The sequence below is a fragment of the Heteronotia binoei genome, chromosome 15, assembly GCF_032191835.1.
Source record: "Heteronotia binoei isolate CCM8104 ecotype False Entrance Well chromosome 15, APGP_CSIRO_Hbin_v1, whole genome shotgun sequence".
NCBI lineage: Eukaryota > Metazoa > Chordata > Lepidosauria > Squamata > Gekkonidae > Heteronotia > Heteronotia binoei.
This window is the reverse complement of record NC_083237.1, coordinates 2,603,969-2,624,540: the sequence shown is the minus strand read 5'-3', so window position 1 is coordinate 2,624,540 and position 20,572 is coordinate 2,603,969. Positions and strand designations below refer to the sequence as shown.

The 20,572-nt window shown below is 52.9% G+C and overlaps 1 protein-coding gene across 2 annotated transcripts; it reads right to left on the bottom strand.

The window, feature by feature from the left end:
• Window positions 1-296: 296 nt before the first annotated feature.
• On the bottom strand, window positions 297-20,172 carry GPS2 (G protein pathway suppressor 2). 2 transcript variants are annotated; one of them, XM_060255473.1, is made up of 11 exons: window positions 19,996-20,172; window positions 17,294-17,403; window positions 17,101-17,213; window positions 14,082-14,161; window positions 13,087-13,169; window positions 9,037-9,187; window positions 7,124-7,210; window positions 6,239-6,318; window positions 2,861-2,956; window positions 2,237-2,320; window positions 297-554 (listed from the first exon to the last, which is right to left on the bottom strand). In XM_060255473.1, exons 1-11 carry the CDS (start codon window positions 20,087-20,089, stop codon window positions 471-473), a joined length of 1,062 nt encoding a protein of 353 aa, XP_060111456.1. In that variant the 5' UTR covers window positions 20,090-20,172; the 3' UTR covers window positions 297-470. The 2 variants fall into 2 exon arrangements, with proteins under 2 accessions (XP_060111456.1, XP_060111457.1); XM_060255474.1 differs by having other exon boundaries at window positions 421-542; window positions 19,996-20,164.
• Between the last annotated feature and the right edge of the window lie 400 nt (window positions 20,173-20,572).

Here is a 20,572-nt window from a genome sequence, read left to right as displayed (position 1 = left end):
TCTTGTATTGTGAGAAAGGGAGAAAAGGACTTCTTTCTCTACTTTCTCCATCCCATGCATAATCCTGTAAACCTCTATCATGTCACCCCGCAGTCGACGTTTCTCCAAGCCAAAGAGCCCCTTCATAGGGAAAGAATGAATGGTGCTTGGGTGGTCACAGGGGGACTTAGTTTTCCCACTTCCAGGAGAGGTGGAAGTGAAGTCTGAACCATACTCCCCCCCCCCCCACCGCTTGCTAGTCCTGCTTTTAATCCCTCATCCATCCCCCCCCCCAAAAAAATTCTCCAGACAAATCCTTCTGAAAAGGAACTGGGCTAAGTGTATTTGGACTGTAACTTCTGAGCACAAAAACAGGTACTTCAGTTAGGGAGGGTGAAGAACTAAAGGAGCGGCCGTGTTCAGTCTTGTACCGAGGAGGAAGACGGGTTCTTTCCACGCAGGAAGCACCTGAAACCGTGCCGCCGGTGTCCTCACTTGTGGTAGAAGCGCTGGCCTTGGGGGTGCTGGATGAAGGGGTGGCGGGGCGCCGGCTGGGGAGAACCCTGGAACCCTGACTGCAAGGCAGAACAGAGGGGGAGGGCTTTAGCAAGAGAACCCGCAGTGGGGCAGATGGAGGAGTTCGAGCAACTCACCACATACAGGCAGGGAGAGATCACATGATAAAGACAGAAGAACACAAGAGAAGCCCTGTTGGATCAGGCGAGTGGCCCATCCAGTCCAACACTCTGTGTCACATAAGAACATAAGAGAAGCCCTGTTGGATCAGGCCAATGGCCCCTCCAGTCCAACACTCTGTATCACATAAGAAAAGCCCTGTTGGATCAGGCCAATGGCTCCTCCAGTCCAACACTCTGTGTCACATAAGAACATAAGAGAAGTCATGTTGCATCAGGCCAATGGCCCATCCAGTCCAACACTCTGTGTCACATAAGAACATAAGAGAAGCCATGTTGGATCAGGCCAGTGGCCCATCCAGTCCAACACTCTGTGTCACATAAGAACATAAGAAAAGCCATGCTGGATCAGGCCAGTGGCCCATCCAGTCCAACACTCTGTGTCACACAGTGGCCAAAAATTTTATATATATATATACATACATATATATATATACACACTGTGGCTAATCGCCACTGATGGACCTCTGCTCCATATTTTTATCCAATCCCCTCTTAAAGCTGGCTATGCTTGTAGCCGCCACCACCTCCTGTGGCAGTGAATTCCACATGTGAATCACCCTTTGGGTGAAGAAGGACTTCCTTTTATCTGTTCTAACCCGACTGCGCAGCAATTTCACCCTGTTACCTCTGCACCGCTCCCCCCGAGGAAGAATGGGATTAATATATACTAGGGAATAATCCAGAGTAGATCTTGAGCAGATTATCATTGATGTGTGCTAAATGCTTTATGGAGAAGAATTCTTGGTGCCTTGAATGCTCCCTGGATTCCTGTCTGAACAGTAGGAGCCCTTTCCTTCCATATAAGGTTTGAGGGACCCCAAGTTATGCTGTTTTGCTTCTGCTCTGAGAATTAACTTTGCCTTTTTGAAAGGGAAACAAGGTAAAGGTAGTCCCCTGTGCAAGCACCAGTTGTTTCCGACTCTGGGGTGACATCACATCGCAATGTTTTCATGGCAGACTTTTTTTACGGGGTGGTTTGCCCTTGCCTTCCCCAGTCATCTACGCGTCCCCCCCACCAGCAAGCTGGGTCGTCATTTGACTGACCTGGGAAGGATGGAAGGCTGAGTCAACCTCGAGCCGGCTACCTGAACCCAGCTTCTGCCGGGGATCAAACTCAGGTCGTGAGCAGAGCTTAGGACTGCAGTACTGCAGCTTTGACACTCTGCGCCACGGGGCTCTTCTTTTTGAAAGGAGGAAACTTAAAGGCTTAAATGAGCAAAATTAACAGCTACGCATGCGCGAGCCTCCTTTGTTGTGGCCCCCACGCTGTGGAACGGACTGCCTGACATCTTTGCCCTTCCTCCATTTGGGACAAAGCACTGTTGTGACAATTAGTTTATTCCTTTCAGCCTCGCGACAGCCCTGTGAAGCAGGTTCAGGCTTAGAGCGGCTCTGCATCAGAACCCGTGACTCAGGATCCGACTCTAGCTACCGGCTTCAGGCCCCCGTAGCGTGGCGTGAAGAAAGGGAGGCACAGTCAGATGGGCCAGGCTTGACGACCTCCCCTTCCCCCTGCTGAGGCTAAGCACCGCTCCCCTCTCGTCCCCGGGGACACTTACCGTGTGCGGCTGCTGGGGGGCAGTTCCATGGGAGAAGCTGCCGGGGGAAGCTGGGCGGGCAGGGTGGGTGTAGGCCAGGGTGGGCTGCAGGGAAGGTGCAAAGGAGAAACACCAGCAACCAGTCAGTCAACCGGGAAAGGGACAGAAACCTCTCAGCCCAAGGCCTCCACCATGGCGCCCGCCAACACCATCTCTGGGGCCCACCAAGGGGGGCGGGGCTCCTGCCCAGCACAGGTGCTGATTGGCCGCGCAGATGAAATATCCTTGCCACAAGGGTTGGTTTCGACTGCTCTCTCCCCTTCCCCAAGGTAGTTTCAAAAGGACCCTTCTTCTCCTCTGCACTTGGGCTTCCTCTGGGTGTGACTATGGCTCCGCCTCCTTGGGCAGCCATTTTGTGATTACGCCCACTTCCCGTAAAGGGTGCCCACAGGCTCAGAAAAGTTGGGGGGCTTCTGATTTAGGCTAAAGCAACAGGCGCTTCAACGAGGGTTTGGGAGGCCTTCCCGGTTGCAGTGAGATTAGCAAAATCCAGGCTGCTCCTCACTAAGCTCAGGACCGGTGAGCCCCAGAAGCCAGAGGCCCGCGTTTCGACCAGACGACAGGAGGCAGCGGGGGGAGGCTTACCTTTGCAGCTGTCTGCATTTGGACCGGGATCTGGGGGGCTTGCAGGAGCCCCTGGTTGGGATGTAGGGCCTGTGGGTGCATCGGGCGGAGGGTCGACTGCAAGAAGAGCGGAGAGATTTACAAACCACCTTCGTACCGTTAAAACGGCAGCAAAGGGAGCTTAGGGGAGCAAAGAGCTCCAAAGCAAACAGGCCTCCGAAAAGAAGAGGAAAGAGAAACACAAAAACGCCCTCTGGGATGAGATTGTTCCAGCAAACCTGCTGGCACTCCAGGGGCAGGGAGTTCCACAGTCTGGGGCCAGGCCAAACGGGCCCCGCTCCCATGAATGCAGGCCTCACAGCAGAGGTGGCCTCTCACGTCCATCTAGGTCCTGAGAGGAGGAGAAGGAGAAGAGATTGAACATATGAACCTATGAAGCTGCCTTCTACTGAATCAGACCCTTGGTCCATCAAAGTCAGTCTTGTCTACTCAGACTGGCAGCGGCTCTCCAGGGTCTCAAGCTGAGGTTTTTCACACCTATTTGCCTGGACCCTTTTTTGGAGATGCCGGGAATTGAACCTGGGACCTTCTGCTTCCCAAGCAGATGCTCTACCGCTGAGCCACCGTCCCTCCCCTTGGATTTATTGGATTTATAACCTGCCCTACACTCAGAATCTCGGAGCGACTTACCATCTCCTTTCGCTTCCTATCCCCACAACGGGCATCCTGTTGAGGCAGGTGGAGCTGAGAGAGCTCTCCAAGAACTGCTCTTGAGAGGAACAGCTCTGAGAGAGCTGTGACTGACCCAAGGTCATACCAAGAGGTGGAGGAGTGGGGAATCAAACCCGGCTCTCCCAGATAAGAGTCCACGCACTTCACCACAACACCAAACTGGCTCTAAAGGTCAGCTCCAGCATGGAGACAGAAGTGACTACCGAGAGAGGATGACTCCCAGGGTAACAGCACCTCCCTCCAGAGCCAGAAGAGCATCTTGTACCAGACCGAGGGGCTGCGGTTAACTGTGCAGAGGGGTGGAAATACCAGCATTGGTAATGAGACAGGAAACCTAGGTCTCAGTTCAATCCAGGAGAATACAAAGAATAAATGGACATCAGTCTGACATTAGAAACCGCAACATTCAGCTGCTGACCAAAGAGTAGCAGTCCTCTTACAAAGGAATTTCAAAGGGAGATTAGAAAGAGAAACCGCTGATAATGAAGCTCAAGACAAGGCATCCTCCTGGACTGAATCAAGAGCGAGGTTTCCTGTCTCGATTCCAATGTGTGCTGTTATCATCCGGCATCTGAAATCACTCCACACTAAGTTGGACCAGTCCAAGTGTTCTAATTTCTACTCGGAGGGCTTTTTTTGAAAATGAATTCAGATAGGAACAGAGAAAATAGGAACAGTGCTGCCAACAGTGAGGAGTCGTGGCTCCTTGAGAGAACCTCTGCTGGCCATGCAGAAGGTCCCAGGTTCAATCCCCAGCATCTCCAGTTAAAAGGATCAGGCAAGAGGTGATGGGAAAGATCTTTCTCTGCCTGAGACCCTGGAGAGGGGCCACAGCAAAGTGGCAGAGCCTCTGCTTGGCATGCAGAAGGTCCCAGGTTCAATCCCCAGCATCTCCTGTTAAGAAGGACCAGGCAGGAGAGGATGGGAAAGGCCTTTTTCTGCCTGCCAGGAGAGCAGCTGCCAGTCTGAGTAGACAAGACGGACTTTGGTCCAGGGCCTGACTAAAGGATTCCTTTAGGGAGAGACCATAGCTCCGTGGAAGAGCCTCTGCTTGGTATGAGGAAGGTCCCAGGTTCAATCCCCGTCCTCTCCAGTTAAGAGAAGGTGATGGGAAAGACCTCTGCCTGAGGCCTTGGGCAACTACTCTGAGTCAACAAGGCTGACCTCGATAAGCCAAGGGTCAGATTCAGCAAAAGACAGTGTCACAAATTCAACCTGGCCCTCTGGAGAAGCAGAACCCCATCTGGCAAGCTGGAAAGCCAGTCCTGGATCCCCTCGACCCCCGGCCCAGCTGTGCTTCCCTCTCCGGTCTGCATTAAGGCTCAGTTGCTTTGCCCCTTCTGGACAACGCTCATTTTGCCTTTCGGACGGAAAGGAGAGACCAGCAGCATCGACGCGCTGGTGAGGGCCAGGCTGCTGGGTCCCCCTAGACCAGGGGTGTCCAACTCATTTGTTATGAGAGCTGGAGCAGACATAAATGAGACCTTGTCGGGACGGGCCATGTCAGGCTGGGCCACGCGTGTACCTATTTAAGATTAGGCAGCAGAGAGATAAACTTTATAAAGGACAAAGACAATTAAAGATTAAACAAACACTTAAAACATCCTTAAAACATTAGCACTCATTGGTCTTAAAGGTGCTTTCTTTGTATCTCTCACATGGGGTCCAAGGAACGGGGCAAAGGAAGCTCTGGCTCTTTCCTTCTTTCCCCAGGGGACAAGGAGGGGGAGGAGCCTCAGCCAGTAGAAGAAAGAGAGGCTTGGCTCAGTAGCTCCGCTGTGAGACTGAGAGAGCCTGGCAAAGCAAGCTGTGATGCAGAAAGAAGCAAGAGAGAGGGAGAAGCAAGCAGATGGCAGCCAGTTCTTCAGGGCCTGATAGGAGCCCTCTGGGGGCCTGATTTGGCCCCCGCACCACATGATCAACAGCCCTGCCCTAGAGTCTCTGCCTGCAGGTTGCCCAGTGGAACCCTGAAGCCCACCCCCACTTCCAAGCAGCTGAACAGCCGTTCCCTGAAACCAGAGATGCCCAGAGTGGCAGAGTGCCCATTGTGGAGTGACCGTCCAGAAGAACTGACAGGAACAGGCTCCCTGTCGGTCAACCAGCAAGGACGACCACCGTGGTCCCTGCCAGGCTGAAAGGGATCCAGACAAGCCCCCGCATCTGGAAGCCCCTGGACGCTTTGAAAGGGCTCCATCTCCTCCCTCAGCTGCATTCCCTCCCTCAATAGTCAAATACTCTTCCTGGCTCAATGTAAAAGGTCAAAAAAGGTCAAGGTAGTCCCCTGTGCAAGCACCAGTTGTTTCCGACTCTGGGGTGACGTTGCTTTCGTTTTCACGGCAGACTTTGTACGGGGCGGTTTCCCATTGCCTTCCCTGAACCTCTACACTTCCCCCCCCAGCAAGCTGGATACTTATTCTACCAACCTCGGAAGGATGGAAGGCTGAGTCAACCTGGAGCCGGCTACCTTAACCCAGCTTCTGCTGAGACTGAACTCAGGTCGTGAGCAGAGGGCTCCGACTGCAGTACTGCAGCTTTAACACTCTGCGCCACGGGGCTCTTCTGGCTCAATGTGGGGGGGTGGGGTAAAATCCCAGGAACTTCTGTGTCAGTCCCTGGGCAGAATCCAGCCCGGCCCCCTCCCTCTGCAGCTGCCTCATGGATACTCACTGAATCTGTGAATCCGGACTGCTGGTTGGCATGTTCCAGCTGCTTCTGGAGAGGGATGGTGGTACTTGGCGGGATGAAACCTACACAGGTGCAAGAAAGGACCCGGTAAGAGAAAAGACACTGTAGCATCTGGATTTTCCCAAACCCACCCGCCCTGCTTGTGTGAGATCTCTTTTGCTCTCCCTCTGCCTTTCTGTGATCGGCTGATACCGACTTAGTTTAAGGGTTTTGTGCTGAAATCCTACGGGACGTGAAAAGCATTTTATTGCATCTTCTTCTAAGAAGAGAACTGCTTGCCTGGATGCAGAGGTTACAAGAGAAAGTCGCGTGTTTTCAAGAGCTCCGAAATTATTTAAAGTCACTACAATAAAAACTAAGGGGAAAAAATGCCAAATTCCAGTCCAGGAGTACCTTAAGAGACCAACAAAAATTTTGGGGGTAAGAGGTTTCAAGAATCAAAGTTCCCTTCATCAAACAAAGAGAGCTCTGACTCTCACACCCCTGGAAACCCTTTTGGTCTCAAAAGTGCTGCTGGATTTGAATCCGGCTCTTCTACTGCAGACCAAAAAAAGCTGCCTTCTGTGCCCTTTTATATCCTGTAACCTGCCAACGCTTGTGGGCTGCCTGGAAGTATCTGGCCAGCTACCGGAGGCTGGAGTGCCACTCGCTTGTCTGAGCGCAGCTCTTCTCACGGTACAGGCGAGGAGGGTTGAGGGTTCTTAGCTGTAGCCAGAAGGACAAGGAACTTTGGTTTATCTGTCTGGACAAAACCCCAGAACATGCGATTGCACAGCACGAATATATCGCACGGGGTCCCAATCCCAGGCCTGGGGCTTGCGCTTGTTTGTACCAGGGTTGGCTAGCATTCCTCACAGTGGGACTTACCTGGCTGGGCAGTGGAGAAGTGGCTGTGGATGGCGTAGCTGGGCTGCTGCTGAGATAAGTACTGCATGGTTGGGAAAGCAGAAGGACCTAGAAGAAGAATTGCAGATTTATACCCCGCCCTTCTCTCTGTTGGCTGCCTGGAAGTATCTGAGTCACTGGAATCAGAGACTCAGTACCGGGAAGCTCTCTGAATCAGAGACACAGACCGGCTTACAATCTCCTACATCTTCTCACCCCACAACAGACACCCGGTGAGGTGGGTGGGTCTGAGAGGGCTCTCACAGCAGCTGCCCTTTCAAGGACAACCTCTGCCAGAGCTATGGCTGACCCAAGGCCATTCCAGCAGGTGCAAGTGGAGGAGTGGGGAATCAAACCCGGTTCTCCCAGATAAGAGAGCTCTGGCTGACCCAAGGCCATTCCAGCAGGTGCAAGTGGAGGAGTGGGGAATCAAACCCGGTTCTCCCAGGTAAGAGTCCGCCCACTTAACCACTACACCAAACTGGCTCTCTTACACTCTCCTTTCCCTTCCTCCCCCACAACAGATACCCTGTGAGGTGTGTGGGGCTGAGAGGGCTCTCACAGCAGCTGCCCTTTCAAGGACAGAGACTCAGAGCGGCTTACAATCTTCTTTACCTTCTCCCCCCACAACAAACACCCTGCGAGTTGGGTGGGGTGAGAGAGCTCTCACAGCAGCTGCCCTTTCAAGGACAACCTCTGCCAGAGCTATGGCTGACCCAAGGCCATTCCAGCAGGTGCAAGGGGAGGAGTGGGGAAACAAACCCGGCTCCTCCAGATAAGAGTCCAGGCATTTAACCACTACACTAAACTGGCTCTTAGAGACTCAGAGCAGCTTACAATCTCCTGTATCTTCTCCCCCCACAACAGACACCCTGCGAGGTGGGTGGGGTGAGAGAGCTCTCACAGCAGCTGCCCTTTCAAGGACAACCTCTGACAGAGCTCTGGCTGACCCAAGGCCATTCCAGCAGCTGCAAGGGGAGGAGTGAGGAATCAAACCCAGCTCTCCCAGATAAGAGTCCGCCCACTTAACCACTACACCAAACTGGCTCTCTTACAATTTCCTTTCCCTTCCTCCCCCACAACAGATACCCTGTGAGGTGGGTGGGGTGAGAGAGCTCTCACAGCAGCTGCCCTTTCAAGGACAACCTCTGCCAGGGCTATGGCTGACCCAAGGCCATTCCAGCAGGTGCAAGTGGAGGAGTGGGGAATCAAACCCGGTTCTCCCAGATAAGAGAGCTCTGGCTGACCCAAGACCATTCCAGCAGCTGCAAGTGGAGGAGTGGGGAATCCAACCCGGTTCTCCCAGAGAAGAGAGCTCTGGCTGACCCAAGGCCATTCCAGCAGCTGCAAGTGGAGGAGTGGGGAATCCAACCCGGTTCTCCCAGATAAGAGAGCTCTGGCTGACCCAAGGCCATTACAGCAGCTGGAAGTGGAGGAGGGGGGAATCAAACCAGTTTCTCCCAGATAAGAGAGCTATGGCTGACCCAAGGCCATTCCAGCAGCTGCAAGTGGAGGAGTGGGGAATCCAACCCGGTTCTCCCAGATAAGAGAGCTCTGGCTGACCCAAGGCCATTCCAGCAGCTGCAAGGGGAGGAGTGGGGAATCAAACCCGGTTCTTCCAGATAAGGGTCTGCACTCTTAACCACTACACCAAGCTGAAGGAGACCAAGGGGGCGGCTGAGGCTGGACGCATGGGGGGCCCCGGCCAAGCAGGGCTCCGCAGAGTTGGCAGCCCCCTTTCAAAGCTAACACAGTAGTTCCCAACCCTGCTGGAAAAATGTCTCCCCCCTCCTCTCCCCTCCCCCTCCACAAGGCAGGTGCTGCGAGCAAGCGGAACCAAACGCTCTCTCCGGAAACAAGGGATTCTGCACTTTGCCACGACTCCCTGCTCTCACCTCTGATAGACTGGCTGCTGGCGTAGCTGACTGGCACGGTGTGCTGGCTCTGACCCACGGCATAGGGACTGTGGCCAGACTGGCTGCTCTGGTACTGCCCGTGCTCTGGGGTGCCAGTAGGGAATGCTGCCTGGGGGGCGAAGTGCCGTGTCTGATGGGAGAGAAAAAGGGACTGTTGCGACCATACAAAAAGCCATGTTGGATCAGGCCAATGGCCCCTCCAGTCCAACACTCTGTGTCACATAAGAACATAAGAGAAGCCATGTTGGATCAGGCCAGTGGCCCATCCAGTCCAACACTCTGTGTCACATAAGAGAAGCCCTGTTGGATCAGGCCAATGGCCCCTCCAGTCCAACACTCTGTGTCACATAAGAACAGAAGAGAAGCCATGTTGGATCAGGCCAGTGGCCCCTCCAGTCCAACACTCTGCGTCACATAAGAACATAAGAGAAGCCATGTTGGATCAGGCCAAAGGCCCATCCAGTCCAACACTCTGCGTCACATAAGAACATAAGAGAAGCCATGTTGGATCAGGCCAAAGGCCCATCCAGTCCAACACTCTGTATCACATAAGAACAGAAGAGAAGCCATGTTGGATCAGGCCAATGGCCCATTCAGTCCAACACTCTGAGTCACATAAGAACATGAGAAGCCATGTTGGATCAGGCCAATGGCCCATCCAGTCCAACACTCTGTCACATAAGAACAGAAGAGAAGCCATGTTGGATCAGGACAGTGGCCCATCCAGTCCAACACTCTGTGTCACATAAGAACATAAGAGAAGCCCTGTTGGATCAGGCCAGTGGCCCATCCAGTCCAACACTCTGTGTCACATAAGAACATAAGAGAAGCCCTGTTGGATAAGGCCAAAGGCCCATCCAGTCCAACACTCTGTGTCACATAAGAACACAAGAGAAGCCCTGTTGGATAAGGCCAAAGGCCCATCCAGTCCAACACTCTGTGTCACAGAGGAACAAAAGAGAAACCATGTTAGATCAGGCCAGTGGCCCATCCAGTCCAACACTGTGTCACATAATAACAGAAGAGAAGCCATGATAGATCAGGCCAATGGCCCCTCCAGTTCAACACTCTGGGTGTCTCTCTCTCTCTCTCACGCACACACACACACACACACACACAGAGTGGCTAATTGCCACTGGACCTCTGCTCCATATTTTTATTCAATTCCCTCTTGAAGCTTTCTGTGCTTGTAGCCGCCGACACCTCCTGTGGCAGTGAATTCCACGTGTTAATCAAGAAGGACTTCCTCTTATCCGTTTTAACCCAACTGCTCAGCAATTTCATTGAATGACTATGAGTTCTCATACTGTGAGAAAGGGAGAAAAGGACTTCTTTCTCTACTTTCTCCATCCCAGGCATCATCTCATCAACCTCTATCATGTCACCCTGCAATATTGCCCCTTAAACTGTGGAGCCTTGTCAGCAAAAACTCCACTTTGTGAGCTTTTGGCAATAAAGTCGTGAGCCAACTGCATGAATTAGGCTTGTTCTGGGGCCGTTTTCCCCGAGCTAAGACAAAAATGCGTGAGCTGGAGGCGAAGAAATTCTGAGCTAGCTCACACTAACTCAGCTTAGGGGGAGCACGGGTTGTGACAGCAAGCCAACAGCTGTGAAGGGACAGCTCTTCCCCACAGTTGCATCTGGCGTAGAAGACAGCACTTCCTTTGTCACTTCCTTTGTCTACCCCCTCCGCCTTTTCTTGTCTTTCTGGGTCATGCAACAGCAGGGGCACAGACACTGGCAACTTGATTCACACTTGTAGCAACAGCTGAGGAAGCAGAGAAGACCTGCCAGCTTTCTCTCTGGACCAAACGCAGCATTCATTATTGATCGCTTCCTCTCATGCACTCTGACGCCACTTCTCCCAGAAGTCCAGGAGAGCAAAGACAAGGGACCCACTTGCAGGATAAAAAGGTCAAGGTAGTCCCCTGTGCAAGCCGCTTCGACTCCGGGGTGATGTTGCTTTCAGAACATTTTCACGGCAGACTTTTGACGGGGTGGTTTGCCGTTGCCTTCCCCAGTCCTTTACACTTTCCCCGTCAGCAAGCTGGGGACTCCTTTGACCGGCCTCAGAAGGATGGAAGGCTGAGCCAACCTGGAGCTGGCTACCTGAACCAGCTTCCGCTGGGATCGAACTTGGGTCATGAGCAGAGAGTTTGGACTGCAGTACTGCAGCTTTAACACTCTGTGCCATGGGGCTCAGGAAAGGTCCCCTGTGGAAAGGAAAGGTCCCCTGTGCAAACACCAGTTGTTTCCGACTCTGGGATGACACTGCTTTCACTTACAGGGTGGTTTGCCATTGCCTTCCCCAGTCCTCTACGCTTTCCCCCCAGCAAGCTGGGGACTCATTTGACCGACCTCGGAAGGATGGAAGGCTGAGTCAACCTGGAGCCAGCTACCTGAACCAGCTTTTGCTGGGATCAAACTCAGGTTGTGAGCAGAGGGCTCTGGCTGCAATACTGCAGCTTTACCACTCTGCGCTACGGGGCTCTTTCACTTGCAGGATAGGGCCGGGTATACATTGACAAATTAAATTAAAGCAGCCCCAAGTCCCCTGCAAAAGGCTTGCTTCTATTGTGTGAGCTTTGGAAGATGGGAAGCTGTGCCTCCGGTGACAAGCCCAATGCCTGGGATTAGCGTTCCCTCTAAGTGGAGTCAGAGTGAGCTAGCTCACAGATTTTTAGCCTCCAGCTCACACCTTTTTGTCTTAGCACAGGAAGGATGGCCCCAGAGCACACTAATTTATGCAGCAGCTGACAACTTGAATGCCAGTAGCTCACCAAGTAGAATTTTTGCTCACAAGACTCCGCAGCTTAGAGGGAACACTGTCTGGTAGGTGTAGCAACCGCTTCTGCATTTGACCGCCTAGCAGTCATTCTGCACGTATGCTGCAGGGGTAGGGAACAGTGGTTCTCCAGATGCTTTTTTTGCCCGTATGCTGCAGGGGTAGGGAACAGTGGTTCTCCAGATGCTTTTTTTGCCTACAACTCCCTTCAGCCCCAGCCAGCATGGAGAGCCAGTTTGGAGTAGTGGTTAAGTGCGTGGACTCTTATCTGGGAGAACTGGCTTTGATTCCCCACTCCTCCACTTGCACCTGCTGGAATGGCCTTGGGTCAGCCAGAGCTCCGGCAGAGGTTGTCCTTGAAAGGGCAGCTGCTGTGAGAGCCCTCTCAGCCCCACCCACTTCACAGGGTGTCTGTTATGGGGGAGGAAGGGAAAGGAGGTTGTGAGCCGCTCTGAGACTCTTCGGAGTGGAGGGCGGGATATAAATCCAATATCTTCATCTATCTCACAGGGTGTCTGTTGTGGGGGGGGGGGAGGAAGGGAAAGGAGATTTGAGCTGCTCTGAGACTCTCCGGAGTGGAGGGCGAGATATAAATCCAGTATCTTCATCTACCTCATAGGGTGTCTGTTGTGGGGGGAGAGGAAGGTAAAGGAGATTGTGAGCCACACTGAGGCTCTTCGAAGTGCAGGGCGGGATATAAATCCAATATCTTCATCTACCTCTTCGGAGTGGAGGGCGGGATATAAATCCAATATCTTCATCTACCTCACAGGGTGTCTGTTGTGGGGGAGGAAGGGAAAGGAGATTGTGAGCCGCTCTGAGACTCTCCGGAGTGGAGGGCGGGATATAATTCCAATATCTTCATCTACCTCACAGGGTGTCTGTTGTCGGGGGGGAAAGGTAAAGGAAATGGTGAGCCACTCTGAGACTCCTGAGAGGGCAGGATATAAATCCAATATCTTCTTCTTCTTCCAGTGGTTGGGGCTGATGGGAGTTGTAGGCAAAAAAACCAGCTGGAGAGCCACTGTTCCCTACCCCTGGGAGAAAGTCGTGGTGCAACTTTTCTTAGCAGTAGGGATGGCGGAGCTTCGGGGAAGGGATCAGGGCAGCCGCATTGCCCCTGAAGGTCAGCCGTGCCCTTGCAGCTGACAGCCAGCCTCAGCGGGACCAAAAAGGGAAAACGAAATCAAACAGTCACGTTGGGAACCCTTCGCCACCTTTTGCATGGGGATGGGCAAACTTACTGTGATGACAGGGGGCCCGAACATCTGCTTGGCTCTGTCGGCTGGGATCAGGGTACCGGCTCGGTTATGTCCCCCCGGACTCCCTATGGCGAAAAAGGAACTGCGTGAGACGGAGACAAGGATAATACGGGGGAAGCTCTTCTTTTGCCCTCCCTAGTCATAGCAGAGGGGCCATGCGTTGCCAGAGGTCACTCTTAGTGGAGAGGGGATCCAGCCCCACAGCTCAGTGGCAGAGGACAGGTCAGGCCTGCAGAGAAAGGCCGAGCCCAGGATCGCAGAGGACCATTCCCAGCGAGCAAGATGGTCTGACTCAAATTACAAAAGTCCGGGAGTCTTTTAAAGACTTAACAAAATCTGTGGCAGGCTAGCAGTATTTGTTAATAAGAACATAAGAGAAGCCATGTTGGATCAGGCCAGTGGCCCATCCAGTCCAACACTCTGTGTCACATAAGAACATAAGAGAAGCCATGTTGGATCAGGCCAGTGGCCCATCCAGTCCAACGCTCTGTGTCACATAAGAACATAAGGGAAGCCATGTTGGATCAGGCCAGTGGCCCCTCCAGTCCAACACTCTGTGTCACATAAGAACATAAGAGAAGACATGTTGGATCAGGCCAGTGGCCCCTCCAGTCCAACACTCTGTGTCACATAAGAACATGAGGAGCCATGTTGGATCAGGTCAATGGCCCATCCAGTCCAACACTCTGTGTCACATAAGAACATAAGAGAAGCCATGTTGGATCAGGCCAATGGCCCATCCAGTCCAACACTCTGTGTCACATAAGAACATAAGAGAAGCCCTGTTGGATCAGGCCAATGGCCCATTCAGTCCAACACTGTGACGGTGATTCCAGGGGTGCAGAGACAGCGACTGGGAAGGGCCCACTGTTCGTTCCGAGCCTGGCGTTGCCACCCGCCACCCTGGGACATCTCCACCGCGGCAGCTTCTGCCCCGTTTACCTTTTCCACATCAGTCCTAGCCTGAGCTGACGCACCTTGCATGTTGAGGATGTGGGTCCCTGCATGGACAGCCATGCCCTGCTGATAGGCTGCTGCAGTCAGGGTCGTCATGTCGCTGGGGCAAGGAGCAAGAAAAGGAGGTGAGTGTCAAGCATCGGTGTTTCGGTATACGAGTCAGTTGTAGATACAATTGCTACGTTTATTGATAATCCGTTACTGCCTCAAGGTACGATACCTCGAGAGTGTTACAAATATTCAAAAGGCACAGTGTTTTAAAGCATACTTCAAAGGAAGCAGTATAGATAGCTGTGAGTCATAACATATGCATGTGAACTGTTACAAATATGCGGGAACCCCGCTGGTTCAGATCTTCCCTGGTTCCCAGACATTCTTTGATAAGAAGCATGAATGGTGTCTAGTCGAGGGAAGTGCCTCCTTTCTTTTATCATCAGCGTTACTTGCTAACCTTACAATTCTACCCCAGGTGGGAAATTATAGAAAGGCACAAAAAGGAAAGACAGAGGGGGTTGTTATTGAGAGGGGGAAGGGATCCCTTGAGATGCAATTCAGGCTAACAAAAGGTTCCCAGGAGAAAAAAGTTTCACTAAGCATATTAAGATCAGACCCAAAAATATCATGCTTGACAGTGAGGCATCGAGGAAGCCACCGACAGCATCTGGCTTGGCAGTGCCCTCCTTGCCCAAATTCAGAGCCCTCTGCACTGGCATCACACTACTCCAGACTCTTGTGCCGGAAATGCCACCCACCCACACACACACACACACACAACCCCCAGCTCTTTGGCCTTTCCTCCTCGGAGCAGGAGAGAGTCCAGCCAAGCGATCGCTTTCAAAGGCACACAACGCACCGTGAAAACCAGCTTCTATTATTAAATTATACAAAATCGACATAAATAAACATGCTCATGTACAAATTCCACCGTCATAAACTACAAAGCAGCCATAACATTCGGTCCTTAATAAAAAAAGGAAGCATTAACACCCAGAGTCCTTCTTTTCATCCTGTGCTAAAACTTCCCATCTCATTCCATGAAATCCTGGTGCAGTACTCCAGATGTTTAATGTCTGTCCAAAGATGCAGCCAACGATCTAAGTTTCCAAGGACGAGGCCCTACTGAACCCTTGTTTCGCATGAGCTTCTTCAAGCTGCAATAATCCTCTTAGCAATTTTCTTAAGGATTAGGCCACATAGCCAGCTTGTTTAAGTGAACACCAGATTCCTTTTTTATTAAGGACCGAATGTTATGAACATATGAAGCTGCCTTATACTGAATCAGACCCTGGGTCCATCAAAGTCAGTATTGTCTTCTCAGACTGGCAGCGGCTCTCCAGGGTCTCCAGCTGAGGTTTTTCACACCTATTTGCCTGGACCCTTTTTTGGAGATAACAGGGATTGAACCTGGTACCTTCTGCTTCCCAAGCAGATGCTCTACCACTGATCCACCGCCCCTCCCCTAATATGAACCTATGAAGCTGCCTTCTACTGAATCAGACCCTCCTTGGTCCAGCAAAGTCAGTCTTGTCTACTCTTGACTGGCAGGGTCTGTCTATTCAGACTCTCCAGGGTCTCCAGCTGAGGTTTTTCACACCTACTTGCCTGGACCCTTTTTGGTTGGAGATGCCGGGGATTGAACCTGGGACCTTCTGCTTCCCAAGCAGATGCTCTACCACTGAGCCACCGTCCCTCCCCTTGGTTGCTTTGTAGTTTATGATGGTGGAATTTGTATATGAGCATGTTTATTTATGTCGATTTTGTATAATTTAATAATAGAAGCTGGCTTTCACGGCGGGTTGTGTGCCTTTTGATTTCTTGTCCTTTTGCCGTGTTACTCTCTGTGTGTTGCATAAGCGATCGCTTTCAGCAAATGTCTGAAGAGGAAGCTTCTGCGGCCCCTCGGCAGGAGACAGGGCTGCTGTCTGGTCAGCCTGCAGAAATCCCTGGTTCCATCTCCAGTTGAAAGGATTAGGTGACCCGAAAGGCCTTCTCTGCCTGAGACCCTGCAGAGGGAGCTGCTGCCAGTCTGAGTAGGCAAGACCGACTTTGACGGACTGGCCCTCGGATTCAGTATGTGGCAGCTGCAGGCGCGGCCCTGAACTCTTTTTCAAAATGCACACACCGGCTTACGTGGAGAAGCAGCGCAGGGCGGGCAGAGCAGCATCCCGAGACTCTTTTCGGCCCCATTCCGCTTCCTCTCTGAATGCTTTCTGTTATGACCTCAAGATCTCACGCTCCAGGGCAGCAACGCCCAGCCTGACCTCCTGCCAACTCTCCCCTTGATCAGGGTGGGAAAGAGCAGGACTTGAATTCAGCAAGAGCTCACAAAGCGCAGCTCCTGAACCTTTCTGAGGGTTCCTCCTTCTCCCCCCCCCCGCACCTACCTACCGTGTCCACTGAATAGTAGGTACAGCTGCATAACAATCCCTGGATTAGGAGAGCGGGCAGCCAGCCAACCAGCCAGCCACCAGGGGCTTTGCCACACCCCAAGCAGCTCTCGTTAACCCCTGGAGAAGCCTGTGCCACCCTTTCTCCACTTCTGATGTGATTCTGGGTGGCGACTAGCTTGTTGGCCTTTTGACTGCAGAGGGTGCGGCCAAGGTGAGCCCCAGGTGAGTGGATCTCTAGCCAGCCTAAGCAGGCCTCACTTGCCCGGAGCTCTCCTTTCTTTCTTTCTTTTTATTTATTTTATTTATTTGCAATTTATATCCCGCCCTTCCCACCAGGTGCCTCAGGGCAGCTTACAACATATAAAAACTAACAGAAGAGTATAAAATTAAGCATAAAAATTTAAACATTTTCACAATTTACATAGTTAAAATCTAAACATTTCTCACGGTTATATACTTAAAACATTAAAACCATACAGCGATCTTACAGCTACACTCAGTTCTTGCGTCGGGTTGCTTTTGGCTGGTGAGGGGGAGCATATGGGAATATGTTAATGAGCTCCACCGTCAACTTTTCTACAAAACGACCCCTGGGAAAAAGACAAGTGCCATTCCGTCCCCCGTGCTGTCCTTCCTCCGCCTCACCCACCTCTGCTCTTTACGGCGGCGCTTCTCTTCCTCATGAAGCACCTTCTTCAGCTGCAGGAAGAGCTGGTGCTTCTCCTCCTGCAGGGCCTGCAGCTTCTCTTGCAGCTTCATGATCTAAGAGGAGAAGAGGCAGAGGGTGAGCATCTACAGGGCGGAGCCCTGGAGCCAGAGGCTCCGTCCCAGACACCGCCTACCTGCTCTTTGGTCTCCTCTAGGGACATACGCTCCTCCATCTCCTTCTTCCGCCGCCTCTCCTGCTCCTCCTTCATCTTCTGCTCCATCATCTTGTCCACCTCTTCTTCCTCTGCAGGACAGAAACAGGTGAGTGGAAGAAGGGACCTTCCAGGAAAGGGAAGGGCTGGGGCTCAGAGGCAGAACATCAGCTTGGCATGCAGAAGCTCCCAGGTTCGATCCCTGGCAGCATCTCCAGTTTAAAGGGTCTCAGGCAGGAAAGACCTCTACCTGGGACCCTGGAGACCCCCTGCCAACATACATAGATGAAATTGGTTGTGATGTATAACACACAATCCGATTATGTGTAATGCAGATTATGTATCATGCAGGCTTCCTCCTTGGGAGGTGGTGGGTGGGCTCTCCTTCCTTGGAGGTTTTGAAACAGGTTGTTATGTGTGTGGTGCTCATAGATTCCAGTAAGAAGAAGATGATATTGGATTTATATCCCGCCCTATACTCTGAATCTCAGAGTCTCCGAGCGGCTCACAATCTCCTTTACCTTCCTCCCCCCCCCCCCAACAGACACCCTGTGAGGTGGATGAAGATATTGGATTTATATCCCGCCCTCCACTCCGAAGAGTCTCATTGCGGCTCACAATCTCCTTTACCTTTGTGGAAGCTAAAGGAGATTGTGGAAGGTAAAGGAGATTGTGAGCCACTCTGAGACTCTTCGGAGTGGAGGGCGGGATATAAATCCGATATCATCTTATTCTTCTTCTACCCCTTTCCTCCAGGGGAACTAATCTTCCCCATTCTTACACGTCCAGGGAAATTCTTATGGTCACTTTGGGATCAGTCAGCAATTTTCTCCAAGCCAGGTGGGCTTGGGATCCTGGAAGTTTTTGCCATATTTTGGGCATGGGGCAGGCAACATGGGGGATATATGTGTGTGTGGGGGGAGGTATTTGTGATTTTCTTGCATTGTGCAAGTGGTTCAATGAGGTGACCCTGGAGGTCCATTCCAACTCTGATTCTATGCTTAACTTCCTGACAGTGAGAGCGGTTCCTCAGTGGAACAGGCTTCCTCAGGAGGAGGTGGGCTCTCCTACCCTGGAGGTTTTTCCAACATAGGCTTGATGGTCATCTGACAGCAAGGCTGATCCTGTGAATTTAGGGGGAGGTATTTGTGATTTCCCTGCATTGTGCAGGGGGCTGGACTAGATGACCCTGGAGGTCCCTCCCAACTCTGATTCTATGATTAACTTCCTGACGGCGAGAGCGGCTCCTCAGTGGAACAGGCTTCCTCCTCAGGAGGTGGTGGGCTCTCCTTCTTTGGGGGTTTTTAAACAGAGGCTGGATGGCCATCTGACAGCAATGAGGATCCTGTGAATTTAGGGGGAGGGGTTTGTGAGTTTCCTACATTGTGCAGGGGGTTGGACTAGATGGCCCTGGAGGTCCCTTCCAACTCTATGATTCCTTCCTTCCAGCTTCCTCGGGAGGTGGTGGGCTCTCCTTCCTTGGAGGTTTTTCAACAGAGGCTAGATGGCCACCTGACAGCAATGAGGATCCTGTGAATTTAGGGGAAGGGGTTTGTGAGTTTCCTGCATTGTGCAGGGGGTTGGACTAGATGGCCCTGGAGGTCCCTTCCAACTCTATGATTCCTTCCTTCCAGCTTCCTCGGGAGGTGGTGGGCTCTCCTTCCTTGGAGGTTTTTCAACAGAGGCTAGATGGCCATCTGACAGCAATGAGGATCCTGTGAATTGAGGGGGAGGGGTTTGTGAGTTTCCTGCATTGTGCAGGGGGTTGGACTAGATGACCCTGGAGTTCCCTTCTGATTCTATGATTAACTTCCTGACCACAAGAGCGGTTCCTCAGTGGAACAGGCTTCCTCAGGAGGAGGTGGGCTCTCCTACCCTGGAGGTTTTTCCAACATAGGCTTGATGGTCATCTGACAACAAGGCTGATCCTGTGAATTTAGGGGGAGGTATTTGTGATTTCCCTGCATTGTGCAGGGGGCTGGACTAGATGACCCTGGAGGTCCCTCCCAACTCTGATTCTATGATTAACTTCCTGACGGCGAGAGCGGCTCCTCAGTGGAACAGGCTTCCTCCTCAGGAGGTGGTGGGCTCTCCTTCTTTGGGGGTTTTTAAACAGAGGCTGGATGGCCATCTGACAGCAATGAGGATCCTGTGAATTTAGGGGGAGGGGTTTGTGAGTTTCCTACATTGTGCAGGGGGTTGGACTAGATGGCCCTGGAGGTCCCTTCCAACTCTATGATTCCTTCCTTCCAGCTTCCTCGGGAGGTGGTGGGCTCTCCTTCCTTGGAGGTTTTTCAACAGAGGCTAGATGGCCACCTGACAGCAATGAAGATCCTGTGAATTTAGGGGGAGGGGTTTGTGAGTTTCCTGCATTGTGCAGGGGGTTGGGCTAGATGACCCTGGAGTTCCCTTCTGATTCTATGATTAACTTCCTGACCACAAGAGCGGTTCCTCAGTGGAAGAGGCTTCCTCCTCGGGAGGTGGTGGGCTCCCCTTCCTCGGAGGTTTGTGAGTTTCCTGCCTTGTGCAGGGGCTGGCCTGGGCGACCCCCAGACTCCGTGATCCTCTGAGGCTGGAGATGCAATGAAGCCCCGGGGGATCCCCCGGTGCCGCCTGGAGGCTGGCAGCCCGCCCCCTCCCTCCTGGCCTGCCTGCGGGGTTGGCGTTGCCGCCGCGGGGCTCACCCTGCCGCTTCCGCTCCCGCTCGACCATGACGTGGCGGTGGAGGGCGCGGGCCATGGCCGAGCTCAGCTTCGGCCGCTCCAGCAGCGCCGGCATCGCCCCTCAGCCAGCCAGCCGCCCGCGAGCGGAGCCCCACACCGAAAAGGCGGCCGGCGGCACTCGGGGCCCAGCGCCTCCCCGCTTCCGCTTCCGGGTCACGCGGCGGCGCAGGCGGGGCCTCCAGGGGGCGGAGCCTCGCGGCGCAGGGCGACGAGCGGGCATGCCAACTCCCGGAGGGGGACAGCCCTGGAGGCCGGGGGGAGGGGCGTGGGGGAGGGCGTGGCCTCGGGGGTGCAATGCCGAAGTCCCCCCTCCTCCTCCTCCAAAGGGGGATCACTGCCCCAGGAGGTGGGGGCTGCAAGCATAGCCAGCTCCACAGAGGTCCATCAGTGGCTCTTAGCCGCAGCGTATTGATGGAAATCTCTGTCTGGGGCAGGGATGCCTTGCATTGGTGGTAGGGTTGCCAAGTCCAATTCAAGAAATAGCTGGGGACTTTGGGGGTGGAGCCAGGAGACTTTGGGGGTGGAGCCAAGATCAAGG

Excerpts from the sequence above, each read along its gene's own strand:
- GPS2 (XM_060255473.1), bottom strand. The coding sequence starts at position 20,089 with ATGCCGGCGCTGCTGGAGCGGCCGAAGCTGAGCTCGGCCATGGCCCGC. Across the intron at positions 17,404-19,995 it reads GCGGGAGCGGAAGCGGCAGG|AGGAAGAAGAGGTGGACAAG; the intron begins GTGAGCCCCGCG and ends TCTGTCCTGCAG. Across the intron at positions 13,170-14,081 it reads CCACATCCTCAACATGCAAG|GGAGTCCGGGGGGACATAAC; the intron begins GTGCGTCAGCTC and ends TTTTCGCCATAG.